The sequence below is a fragment of the Saccopteryx bilineata genome, chromosome 5 (assembly GCF_036850765.1).
Source record: "Saccopteryx bilineata isolate mSacBil1 chromosome 5, mSacBil1_pri_phased_curated, whole genome shotgun sequence".
NCBI classification, from domain to species: domain Eukaryota; kingdom Metazoa; phylum Chordata; class Mammalia; order Chiroptera; family Emballonuridae; genus Saccopteryx; species Saccopteryx bilineata.
In genome coordinates, this window is record NC_089494.1 from 145,850,027 (window position 1) to 145,864,349 (window position 14,323).

The following is a 14,323-nucleotide window of genomic DNA, read 5'->3' on the forward strand; positions in this document are numbered from 1 at the left end:
GCTCCAGAGTCGTGGGTCCCAATGATAGATTCGAGTGACTTTTACATAGCAAGGGGCAAATTATTTACCTGCTCTGTGCATCAATTTCTTCTTCTGAAAGAGCCTCAAGGTAAATGTGAGGATTAAATAAGAAAGCTTGAATAAAGCCAAAAACAGTGATTTGCCATCAGTGAATGGTAGCTGTAAATAGTTATATCAGTTTTTGATGACAAGACTGCTCTATTTAGTTAGACATGCTATTATTTAATTTTAGTAGAATATCATTTCTTGAAAAAAGAATAAAGAATAGCAATAAAAAACATTTTCATCAGCACTATAAGAAGATCATTTGGTAGTCTTTTATTCTAATGATTGAACTAATATATTACTTAGATAATATCAGAGCCAAATTACTTTTAAAAGATAATATTAAAAGTTATCAAAAGATATAATAAAGTCAGAAAAATATTGTACACTTATTATTGGTTATTTTATTCTATATTATATGTAATTTTTCCTGTAATTATATGTAATCTCTCCTTTACCTAAAGCTTGTATCATAAAACAAGTAAAGAAGGAAGGAAAAGAAGTACAAATAGGGGAGAGAATGAGAAAAATACTAATATTCACAATGAACATCATGCTGTCATGCATAACTTCAGCATACTTTAGAGAAATATTGGCAATAAATGAAAATTAGAGTACATGTATAAACATTTTTGTAGTTATGCTAAACATTAAGGGATCTATGTATGGCAAGTCAAAGAAATCAACAGCTCTTACAATTAAGAAAAACTGAGAAAGCTTTTAAAATAATCTGAGGTAAATTCAGATGTGGTTACAAAATGAGATTCCACATCATACCAGATAAGGCTCTGAGGGTAATGCTGTCTAAGTCATTGTCAAAGCAAAGTATCCAAAGCAAATCGATTTCAAAGACCAGTAATGACTCAGGTGGCAGGGCCACCGCTAACGGTCATAATTGCAGTGATACTGGTAGTAGTCACGTTGTATGAGATTCCTGATGTAGTGATTGTCATTACACTTCAGCCCAGTTATGTAGTGAGGCAAGGCTCTTCCTATTCAGAAACTTCAGAATATGATTGTCTACTAGTGAAAGAGCTAAACATTTATTTAAAGAAAGCATTACTCTGCTGACAAGAATTATTGCATTATAGTACTTTTGAAAACCTTTTAAAGCTGTTACCTAAAAATGCAAATTCTATAAAAATTAATACAAAATATATACATATATATCTGGAATGTTTGTATATTTAATTATAGAGATAATTAATTAGGGATGTGTGATAACATCCCTACCTTCATAGGAATGTTTTTACACAGTCATAAATATTGTCCAACAGGTCAGAGCCTCTCTAATTTCATAAAAGCAATAAAGTATTACCTCTGAATTGTGACTATATATTAAAAAAAGAAAAACATAAAAGAAAAGAAAGTAAATATGGAAGTAATAAAATTAGTTCTTCTCTTTGAGGAACTTGAAACTGGAAACATTAATGCAGGTGCCCTCATTCCAATGGCTACCCCATCCTTTCATATTCCTGAGCTGCTCCCCACTAGCTCCTGACTGATCTTTCTTTTAGTCTCCAGGAACTACCATATTTGGACAATAATTCAGGAAGTGTTATCTTTGGACATAAGAAAAGTGCATGATAATATTTAATTATTGGGATTAAGATGTAGTAGTGTATATATAGTATAATATTATGAAGATAATATAACAGATTAGATTATAATTATACCATTTTGCTTTTTATATGTTCTTTTTTTTTAAGTTCCTTTCACTGAAAGTAGTAGAAGTTAAATAGGTCATCTTAGCAGTCTTAGCTGCAAGTGTGTAAATTAATTACAAAGGATTGCTCATCTTCCAAGATATGCAGAGATAGGCACTTTTCAGTATTTCTTTAGTCAATTCAAGCGCTTTATTCAAATGATAAATCAGAAAGCCTTTCCTATGTCTGCAGTGAAATATAGAATAGGGCTGTTCACTAAAAACATACTGTGAGCCATAGATGGAGCTTTAGACTTTTTAGTAGAAACATTTAAAAAGTAAAAAAATAAATGAGATGAATTTTAGTAGTATACTTTATTTAATCAAATGTACACATAATGCTTTAAATTAACATATAATCAATGTATAAATTATTAGTGAGATAAATTTTATATTCTGGGTTTTTTCTCTTTTTTTGTACTACATCTTCAAAAAAAAGTGTTATTACACTTTAGAGGTGCTAAAGTAATATATAACATAAATATAAATGCACATTCACATGCCAGTGTGCATTTATATTTATGTTATATATTACTTTAGCACCTCTCAGTCTGGACCAGCCACATTTCAATGGCTCAACAGTTCCTTACCTGGTGGCTACATCTTAGACACTGTACGCTATAAAGGGGAGCCTTTGGAGTCCAAGTTTGGTATTCCAATCCCAGTGCCCATTCACCCCTGTGTTTTGGTCCAGTTTTTTTTCAAGTGATAGGAGGGTAGATATAGAGACAGACTCCTGTGTGCACCCTGACAGGGAACCACCTGGCAACTCCCATCTGGGGCCAATGATCTGCCATCTGGAGCCATGCTCCCAACGAGCTATTTTTAGCACCTGCAGGCTCCACAGACCCATCCTCGGCACCCAGGCCAATGCACTTGAACCAATTGAACCATGGCTGCAGAAGGGGAAGAGAGAAAAAGAAGGGGGCGGGGGAGCAGTAGAGAAGCATATGGTCACTTCTCCTTTGTGCCCTGACTGGGTATCAAACCCGGGACATTCACATGCCAGACAATGCGTGGGCCTAGTTATTTAGTCCTTCAAAAACTTGGTAGGTATCTTCTACACCACAAGGTTTCAAGAGAATTCAATGAGATAACATATGCAAATCTTCTTTTATAGTCTCTTCCTCTTAGGAAATATTTAACAAATGCTAGCTCTTGTCTTCTGAATCCCTTGAGATGTCTCCTTATTTTGTTTGGAAAAAGAATAGTAAATGTTCTTTCGTTTAGAGTTATGTGAATAGAAAAGAAGAACAACTATTTATCATCTATCCACAATACTTTATAAAACTGGAAACAGTAATGTGGGCATCCTCATTCCAATAGCTACAGGACTATTTTTTTAACCTAATCGATCCACCCCTTTTTATTCTTGAGCTACTACTCCCTACTGGTTCCTGACTGATCTCTGTTTTACTGCTCCACCTCTTTTTTTGCCCCATGGTACTAATCAACTTCCAAAAAAACTATACAGAATTTTTGTTTATAATATTTGATATTGATTTTTTATCTCTTTCTGCTACAGTTCAGCCACATGATGTTAGAGCTTCTTCTCTGATGTGTTTAACACGTATGTGCACCTAGATAAGCTCAACAAATATTTCTTGAATAAATGAATATGGAATAACTTGTCTTTTTAACCATTGCAATATATATCATTTTCTATAATGCTTGCCAGTAGAAATTTCTATTTAGTCAAATGTAGTGGGTGTGGCAAAGTAGGTTTATGGTTGTAAACACGTGAAAGTTTATTCTTGTTATTATAAGGTCTAATGGAAAGTTCTGTCCGTTTTTGGAATAAAACAAAATACAATTTTTTCTTACCGTCAATAAACTTTATTAAATAATATAATTGCCATTATTATTAATGATTTCTTGCCAGCGTGAGGGCAATTTGTATATTTGCCCTCACGCTGAAAAATTTTTGAAAAATGTTTTATCTTTTGATGCGAAAAATTGAACCAGTGCTTATTTGATATCTTCTTCATTTTTGAATTTTTTTCCCTTCAAAAAATTTTGTAAGGACAAAAACAAGTGATAGTCGGTATTATTCCTTCACCAAACACTTTCAATAAATTTCTACATGCTTCTGTAGCATTTCTTCCTTGTTGAAATTTGTAAAAATTACAGTGGCATAAATGAACTTTATCAGTAGCCATGGGTACACTATCGCTTCACACATAAGACTAACGTGAATCAACTTTGTTTTAGTTAATTTGCTACGTCAGTATGTATACATTAAGTGATAAAAATAGAGAGGCACACATGCACCAAATAAACATGTGCTTACGTGTCGAAACTTGTGATAGAAATGGACAGAACTTTCCGCTAGACCTTATATTTACTAATTATTGTATTCTTATCCATTTGAAAACTGTAAAACTACTTTGGCCCCTCCTGTATTTTTTAAAGTGGTGGCTGAAATATCATACAAGTTGTAGTTGTTTCCCTTTAATACTTCAGCATTCTTCTCAGACTTTAATCTCATTATTTTTAGTAGTGGTACATTAGTAGTGAAATCCTCTTGAAGTATCCAAAAAACACTTAATCTTAAACAGAAATCTGCTCTGAACTTATATCATAATAAATTCCAATATGTTAATAAGGAACAGGTAAAACAAAAGCAGGATTTACAAGTCATATTCTTTGATATTTCTCAGTGTCATTTGACTTTTCTCTATCTAACTCCATATCGCTGACCTAGTACCAACCGTCCCAAGCAAATGAATATGGGAATCTCCCTTTACCAAGTATCAGAGACCAGGGTAAAATGTTGACATAAGCCTGAAAGAAATAAAGGTTAAGTGGCCCCAAGTATGAAGATTTGGCAGAGCTGTGAATAAGGACATCATATGCCATGATGGAGTCCTGGAGAACGGCTTGAATTAGGTCTCATTCACCAGGGGTTCAGGCTTAGAGAAGTCATTTAGTGTTTTCACCATTTATAATGTAGAAATAATGTCTGTCTTGTTTTCTGAACAGGAAGTGCCATTATTTACCTACCTTGCAGGGCTCTGTTTACAAAGTAAGTTATATTTGTTGAACACTTGATGTCATAAACTGCTATTATACACATTAGACATAAGCAGCACTAAGATTGGGGGTAATGTTTGACCTTGAGTTGTGAATATAGAATTGCACAACAGTAAGCATGTGGGTTATATCAAGCAGCATATTCCATTCGGGTTACTTTACAAACATCCTCAGTTGTGTATGGTATTTAATAAACATTCAAGAAATGTTTTTCACATTAATTAATTCAAAATACTTTGCCGTTAAAAAATACAGGAGAAAGGTCTAAGTAACATAAGACCTACAGAGATATCAAGTGCTATTCAATCTTAAATGCTGGAGTGAATATAAAAATAGCAAAGGATGTGTCCCCTGCCCTACTGGAGTTTATAGTCTAATTGTGGAGATGGTCAATGACACCATAAAAAAAAGTTATAAAGGGAGGGGACAAAAAGACAGCAGACATCTCCATTATACCTTTGTTAATTCATGTCACACTAATGTCACTCTTGCAATTAAATCCTGTACGTATAAGTCTAAACACTATTCATGTGCAGACTAGAGAGTAAATTAATGTTTGTAGTTTCTTTCTGCAATTTCAGCAATGGCTCCAACAAGACTAATAAATAGGCCTGTGATGGGCATTGCAAATGTCCTTCTTATGTATCCAATACTTCATCTTAGTAACAATAACTGAAAAGATCCATAAACACAGTTTTAATTAACAGCAATGTTGCGATGCTTAGAAATAGACCGTAGGCTCTCTAATCTGTTGGCCTTCTTAGAAAGAATTTTGTTTCTTCCCAGAGGGTCAAAATTAATTAATGTCCTTACAATTTATTTAGCAGCCCATTGTCTCAGAGAAGCTCAGACAAGTTCAGTGAGCTGTGTTAGTGCTTCAAGGATGATATAATCAGGCTGCTTTGGAGAACACTGTAGAAACCCACAATCAAGCAGTGATTAACAAGGAAAAAAAGAAAGTATTCTGTCCGAATGATTACTTTTCCTTATCTCTGGGCAACATTCTTTGTGTACAATATTGCATAAATAACCAGACCCAACCTTTTTATGTGGTCTTTAATGAATTCACAGTTATAAAAGTTCAAAAAAGTAAATATTGTCATTAACAGTCTTTAATTGTTCCATTACATGCTATCCATTGGTCACTTATGTTTGTTTTTTTGAACATGCATGAAACCTAATGTCCATTGATTATATTTTTATCTTCTCCTAAACTGAACTAAAATACTTTTTGTACCATGTGTAGCATTATACTAGCAGACTTGCTCTGTAGTTTTCAAATATCGTCTTAAGAAAACAAAATGCTCTAAGTATTAGCTATAAAATTCACCAATAAAACAAAACCAAACTCATAGATACAGGAAATAAACTAAAGACAGAAGGGATAAAAGAATTGAAGGGATTAAGAACTACAATTTTTAGTTACAAAATAATCATGGGGATACAAAATATGAAATTGTCATGAGGATGGAAAATACTCCATAGGGACTATGGTCAATAATATTGTAATAACTATGGTGCGAGGTGTGTACTAGAATTTTTGGGAGCATCACTTCTTAAATCATATAAATGTCTAACCACAGTGCTGTATACCTGAAACTAATATCATATTAAATGTCACCTGTAATTAAATTTTTTTTAAATTAGAGAAAAGAATTTATAGGCATTTGTGTCTAGATATTACTGTCTGAATCTTCATAGTAAAAGTAAAAATTGGGTTCTCATAACTTCTTAAGTAAAGAAACATACTTATTCTTAGGAATAATTATGAAAATAAAGAAATGTATATTCACTGTTGTGATGTATCACAACTACAATAAATACTCATCCAGATATATATTGATTATTGATCTTTATTATAGTAAATATGTTAAAAAAATAAGTTAGCTTTGACATTAAATAATTTTATAAATTATTATATATTCAAAATGTAAAATATTATGCTATAACTAAAACTAAATTGCTAAAACTATTCTATAACATAGAACTTATTCACATATTTTGTAAGGTACTAAATATAAAACTTATAGATTATATCACTTTATTACTAGAGAAGTTTTTTTTTCTGCTTATAATTCAACAATCTTAGAAAAAGATGTAATCTTTAGTAATGTAAAATTGATAAAAAGAAATACTGAAGAAAAATAAATATTAAAAAAATGAACAGCAAGTAAATATTCTACCATTACATATATTAATTAGACTTATTTATGAGATGCAATTCCTGTTTTTATTCACTTATTTTCTTTTTTTTTTTCATTTTGGATTTATTCCCTCTTTCCTTTACTCCAACCTTATCACCTCCAAATAGTAATCCATGTTAATGAATGGGTATACATTTTTTTTTTTTGTATTTTTCTGAAGCTGGAAACGAGGAGGCAGTCAGACAGACTCCCGCATGCGCCCCACCAGGATCCACCCGGCATGCCCATCAGGGGGCCACGCTCTGCCCATCTGGGGCCTCGCTCTGTTGCAACCAGAGCCATTCTAGTGCCTGAGGCAGAGGCCACAGAGCCAACCTCAGCACCCAGGCAAACTTTTGCTCCAATGGAGCCTTGACTGCGGGGAGGGGAAGAGAGAAACAGAGAGGAAGGAGAGGGGGAGGGGTGGAGAAGCAGGTGGGTGCTTCTCCTGTGTGCCCTGGCCAGGAATCAAACCCAGAACTCCTGTACACCAGGCTGACGCTCCACCACTGAGCCAACTGGCCACGGCTGGGTATACATTTTTATCATCATTTCCCCCATGCTCATATAGTTATCCATAGAAATATCTACTTACATATTTATTCATATGTACAAATAAGGAGTGTTAGTCATACTTTGCTCTAGAAAAACTAGATCATACTATATAATCATTAATCATTTTGTATATTGCTTTACTCCTTAAAAATATCTTGGAAATCCCTGTACATCAACTGTATAGCACTAAACTCCGTTTTCGTGGCTCTGTGATATTGCATGCTGTGCATTTAACAAGATCCACTGACGACCAGGTTGTTCCTTTAGATTCACAGCAGAAGTGGGGTTGGGGTTGAAGGGTGGTGATTTGGGTTCCCAGGGAACTGCGGGCAATTTCTAAGGACATTTCGAGTTGTCAAGGCTAGGAGAGGAGTGCTACTGGAACTAGCGGGTAGAGATCAGGAAAACTGCTAAATAACCTACACTGTACTAGGCAGCCCCACAGCAGTGAGCTTGATGATCCAGACCATCACTAGGGCTCATGATGAGATGCCATTAGGAGTGCTCTGATCACAGAGCATCTGGTGCTGGCTGTGACTTTGCTGGAACACTTCCTGTAGGTATCCACATGCTCACACCCTCACTGTTTTCAAGTCTTTTTCTGAATGGCATTTTCTCAGTGCAGCCTCCTTTGATTAGCCTATTTTAAGTGCAGTGCCCCCCCCCCCCCCCACTACAATGGACACAACCATCCTTTCCAGTCCTACTTACTCATTTTTTCTCCTTACCTTCTAACAGTCCATATAATCTCTTTAATTATTATGTTTGCTCATTATCTTTCCTCTCTTTGGAGAATGTAGAAAAATCGCATCAGCAGCAATTTTTGTCTGTTTTATTCACTAATGCAGGGGTCCCCAAACTTTTTATACAGGGGGCCAGGTCACTGTCCCTCAGACTGTAGGAGGGCCGGACTATAAAAAAAAACTATGAACAAATCCTTATGCATACTGCACACATCTTATTTTAAAGTAAAAATCAAAACGGAAACAAATACAATATTTAAAATAGAGAACAAGTAAATTTAAATCAATAAACTGACCAGTATTTCAATAGGAACTATGCTGCTCTCACTGACCACCAATGAAAGAGGTGCCCCTTCCGAAAGTGCGGCGGGGGCCGGATAAATGGCCTCAGGGGCCACAGGTGGCCTGCTGGCTGTAGTTCGGGGACCCCTGCACTAATGTATTCTTAAGAGTTAGAACTGTGCCTAGCATTCAATAAACTAATAAAACAACAGAAAACAACAAAGGAACAGATAAATGGTTGCATGAATAATGGGCATTCACTTTATTTCCCATTTTTTTTCAACTACAAATAATGCAGAAATAAATATCCTTATATACATGTCCTTATGCATTGGTCTTTTCATTTCTACATGGCCAGAATGCTTTCCAAAATGGAAAATTGCTCATCACCACATATGAGTATCCTTCTCCTGCTCCGCTCACTCCATCTGTTAGTCATCTCTAGGTGGTTTTTGAAAAACTTTTTCTGTCTCTTTGTTAATTAGTTTGTATTTTTCAATGACTTGTGAACTTGAGCATAATTTATTAGATCATCTGTAAATTGGTTATGCAAATCTTTTCTGGTTGTTAAAACTGTCATTTTTAGTAAGTTTGTAAAAGTTTATATATATAATATATATTTTATTTATACATAGACATATACATATATATAGAAAATCTTACTTGTAATCAGTAAGAAAAATTTTTCGAACCTAAAATGTTCCAGTTGACTTTGTTTATAGAATTCTTACATCACAGTTATAATTTCATTTAATGAATATGTACATCTTTCCTTTTGTAGTTTCTGACCTTTGGAACTTAGATCCTGCTTTTAAATTGCACATTGTGCCCTAGCTGTTTGGCTCAGCAGTAGTGCATTGGCCCAGTGTGTGGATGTCCCAGGTTTGATTTCCAGTTAGGGCACACAGGAGAGGTGACCTTCTGCTTCTCCACCCTTCCTTCTCTCCATTTCTCTCTCTTATTCTCTCTCTTCTCCTCCTACAGCCTTGGCTGGGTTTGAGCAAGTTGACCCCAGAAGCTGAGGATCATTCCATGGCCTCGCCTCAGGCCTAATATAGCTTGGTTGCTGAGCAACAAAGCAACAGACCAGATGGGCAGAGCATTGTCCCATAGGGGGCTTGAGGGTGGATCCTGGGATACACACAGGAATCTGTCTCTCTACCTCCTCAGTTCTCACTTAAGAAAATAAAAAATAAATAAATCGCACATCTTTCACTCCCTGTTTTCTTGCAAGAATTGTATTGCTACTAGTTGTTACATTTCAATCCTTAATCAATCTGTACTATATTTCTGTATATGGAATTTACAGAAGAAAAATGAGTTTAATTTCTTTCCAGATGAGTAACCTGATATACCAGCACCATATTAAACAATACATCTTTTTTTCACTGAATTAACCTTTGTTATATATTAAATAATCCTAATGACTGACCTCAGTGCCTTTTTTTTACATTGGATTGATTGGGGTGGCATTGGTTAATAAAATTATACAGGTTTCAAGTGTATGATTGTACAACACATCATCTGTACACTGTACTATGTGTTTACCACCTCAGGTCAGGTCTCCTTCCATCACCATATTCTTGTCTGTGTCTATGACTTTTTTTAAATTTTAATTTATTGTGTTAACATGAATTCAAGTGTCTTAATATAATTCCCTCACCCCTACCCTTTGTCCCCCATTGCCCACTCATCCCCCCTTCCCTTTGGGATTTGCTGTCTTGTTATCTGTATCTATGTGTTCCGTACATACAATTTCACTAATCCCTTCACCTTCTCTGATCCCATCCCCTCATCCCCCTTCCCTCTGACAGCTGTCCCTCTGCTCCCTGTGACCCCGCCTCTGCCTCTATTCCATTCCTCAGTTCACTTTTGTTCATTAGATTTCATATATAAGTAATATCATATGATATTTGTCTTTCTCTACCTGGCTTATTTCACTTAGCATAATACTGAGTCTATGAGGTTTTCTTTGCCTAATTACTTCACCAAGCTCCCAACCCCTCCCCTCTAACAGCCATCAGTTGGTTCTCTTTTTCTGAGACTGTTTCTATTTTGTTTGCTCTTTTATTTTATTCATTAGATTTCACATATAAATAAAGTTAAATGGTACTTGTCTTTCTCTGAGTGGCTTATTTTATTTAGCATAATAATGACCTTAGTGTCTTGATTCTCTATTCTGTTCTATTAACATATAACCCAGTGATACTAACTTCATGTTTTTCATGGAAAAACAAACAGTAAAAGAAAGAAGAAGTAAAACTTGGAAGGTCAAAAGAATTAATAGCATTCAATCTGAAGATAAACTAGGGAAAAACTTTAAAATAAGAATGAGCACACATGCTGTAATTAAACACCATGATATTTTTCAATCCACCTAAAAATAAAAATAAAACTATTGTTTTTTCCTTAATAGTCATAAAATGACTGGCTAACTTCATATATTTTTCTATGAAAAGTTATTTTAATTCCATATAATCTTGTTCTTTTTTATTTTGCTTATGCTTCCATTCTTTTGAGTATTATTTTATTAAGTAGGCTTCTCCAGAATAGCAGACCTGATAGAATGTATATAAATATAAAATTATATTTAACACGAGTAAATGGCTCACATGATTATGGATGCTGGTAAGCCTCAAATCTGCTGTATTGACCAACAGGCTAGAGAAACAGGAGAACCAATGGTACAGTTGAAGTTTAAAGGTAGTCTTTTGGAGAAATTACCTTCTATTTAGGTCATCAACTGATTGAATGAGGTCTACCCACATTATAAAGGGCAATCCTCTCAAACTTTACTGATTTAAATATTAACCTCATGACATACAGATGGCCAAAAACATAAAAATGTGCTCAACATCACTAAGGATCAGAGAAGTTCAAATTAAAACCACAATGAAATGTCACCACACACCTGTCAGGATGGCTATTATCAATAAATCAACAAACAAATGTGTTGGTAAAAATGTGCTGACAAGAGAACTCTCATGCACTGTTGCTGAGAAGGGGGATTGGTGCGACTACTATGGAAAACAGTATGCAGTTTCTTTAAAAAATTAAAAATAGAATTTCCTTATTATCTAGCCATTTAACTTTGGGAATATAATCCAAAGAACCCAAAACACTCATTTGAAAGACTATATGACCCTTATGTTCACTGCAGTGTTATTTATATAGCAAAGATCTGGAAGCAACTCAAGTGCCTATCAATAGATGGGTGGATAAAAAGCTATGGTGGTATATATACAATGAAATATTACTCAGCCATTAAAAAGAATGAAATCTTCCCATTTGTAGCAGCATAAACCTAGAAAGTATTATGCTTAGTGAAATAATTCAGAGAAAAACAAATACCATGTGATTTCACTTATATGCGGAATCTAAAGAACAATATAAATGAACAAACAAACCAGAAACAGACTTATAGATACAGAGAACAGACTGACAGTTGTCAGATGGGAGGGTGATTAGGGAACTGAGTGGAAAAGTTGAAGGGACTGAGAGGTACAGATTGATAGTTACAAAATAGTCATGGGGATGTAAAGAACAGCATAGAAAATATAGTCAGTAATGTTATAATGACTGTGCACCATGTCACTTGTTGCTAGAATTATCATGAGGAAGAGCTTGTAGATTGTATGAATGTCTAACTATTATGCTGCACACCTAAAACTAATACAAATTAATACTGAATGCAAAAAAATATGTTAAATTCATCTAATAAGACCCTTTAAGTTGATACATAAAATTAACCACTACAAACTTCCTGTTTTTTATTCTTAAGAAAATTTATCTGTAAAAACAGTTATTTTTTATCCCTAGGATAAGTTGATTCTGAAAAAAGGAGAATTATGACTAGGCAAGATTTCAGAGTCAAAGTAAATAAAGTACAAGCCTTCATATATTCTGACTTTATAAACTGTAAAACCATTAAAAATTATAGGAGGGAAAGCAGGCTGGAGAGAAGTAGAAGAGGGTAAGGAGGCTATAAATAGTGATGGAAGGAGATCTGACTTTGGGTGGTGAACACAGAATACAATAGACAGATGATGTATTATTGAATTGTACACCTGAAACCATTATAATTTTATTAACCAATGTCACTCCAATAAATCCAATAAAAAGATTACATTAATCTCAAATCACAGGGCACAAAGCAAAACCTGTCAATACTTTGTATACGCTCATTCCTTCTATCACCACCTACTTTTTACATCTGTGTTCCAGTACTTCAGAGGGAATGCAATAAAATTGGTGATCAGCTTCTGGCCATTGCGGCATTATAAGAACCCTTACCATTGTTATTATATACCTTTGTCTAACCAGGGATTAATTGCCTCCTACTTTCCCTTGTCTTGATTGGGGATTTAAGGATGCATTTAGGGTATAGGAAACAAAATCTGTGAGTCTCTTAAAAACATGTATTTCTCTGTTGCAGCAAAGCCAATTCTGACTCTATTCAGTAATTCAGAGATTAAATAGAAAGCATTAACTTTCTTTCCATAAGGCCAATAGATCTCTAATCCCTTCTCCCCAAAAATAGAAGGGACACACTCTGACGTTCAATCAAATAGTTGAAGCAGGTTTCCAAAAATTTATTATTTGGCCTGTGTATCTTTAGCAGACTTACCTGGTGTATGATCAGAATCTGCACTCAATGCTTCAATGGGAATTCTGTTACCAATGGCCCAGTCCAAGTCATCTTCAGAGTCTTGAGTAAGACTGCAGGCTGTGGTCCAGTTCCCTATAGTTGATTCAAAATTGCAGCTTCCTGTTGTAGCTGTGTATTGGCCTATGGAAACAAAAATTTTAATGAAATGTTCTGGAAATCTCTATCGTACTTGATATTATCCTGCATTAGAGATGATTTTAATTAGTATCTCTACATTCTTTTTTTTAATTGATTTTAATTTATTGTGTTTACATAGATTCTAGTGTTGCCCAAATGCATCCCCCCTCCGCCGTATTCTCCTCAACATCTCCCTTCCCCCCCTCCCCACAGCCCCCTCCCCCCTTCCCTTCAGGATTATCCCATCCTAATACCCCCTTTCCTCTGTCCTCTTTTCCTCCGGTCCCTTTGATCTCTCCTCTGTATCAATGCTGTTCCTCACGTCACATTGTTCATTGGATTCCTCAAATGAGTGAGGTCATATGATATTTTTCTCTTTCTGCCTGGCTTATTTCACTTAACATAAGAGGTCCATCTATGTTGTCACAAAAGGTAAGATTTCCTTCTTTTACATGGCCCCATGGTATTCCAGGTCCATTCATGTTGTCGCAAAAGGTAAGATTTCCTTCTTTTTCATGGCCCCATACTATTCCATTGTATATATGTATTCTAATTCTTTATAAATAAATTTATAGAACCTGGACATTTGTACCTATTGATATACCAGTTTTTTATCACAGGGTCTGGAAGTAGTGCATCAGTATTTTCATTTATCCATTAAAAAGCTATATGGATTGACTAATACTTAATTGATCATAGATGAAACTGTATTTACACATAAACAGTGAACATAATATTATATTAATACTGATAATTCAGGTTGAAAAAATCAATAGTTTCAATTGTCCAAATATTTAAGCAGTTGCTCTGCTTTCTCTGGTGTTTGAACAGCACGGACCCTTAGAGAGGCAAAATCAGTTACTGAAGAGAAGTTGTTTTTGGAAGAAATAGTAAAAATGGTATGGACACAAAGCCTTTTGGCATACCAATCACCCACGTAAACATTCCAGAGCTAGTCAGTAAATAATAA

General features: G+C 34.8%; 1 protein-coding gene across 6 annotated transcripts in view; it reads right to left on the reverse strand.

Annotated features, from left to right (window-relative positions):
- The window catches only part of MALRD1 (MAM and LDL receptor class A domain containing 1), a 794,026-nt gene that overhangs the window by 219,228 nt on the left and 560,475 nt on the right, over positions 1–14,323 (reverse strand). For all 6 annotated transcript variants that reach the window (XM_066232773.1, XM_066232772.1, XM_066232769.1 and 3 more), the window contains one exon: positions 13,195–13,356. In XM_066232773.1, the coding sequence (XP_066088870.1) occupies positions 13,195–13,356 (162 nt within the window). The remainder of the gene's footprint in view (positions 1–13,194; positions 13,357–14,323) is intronic.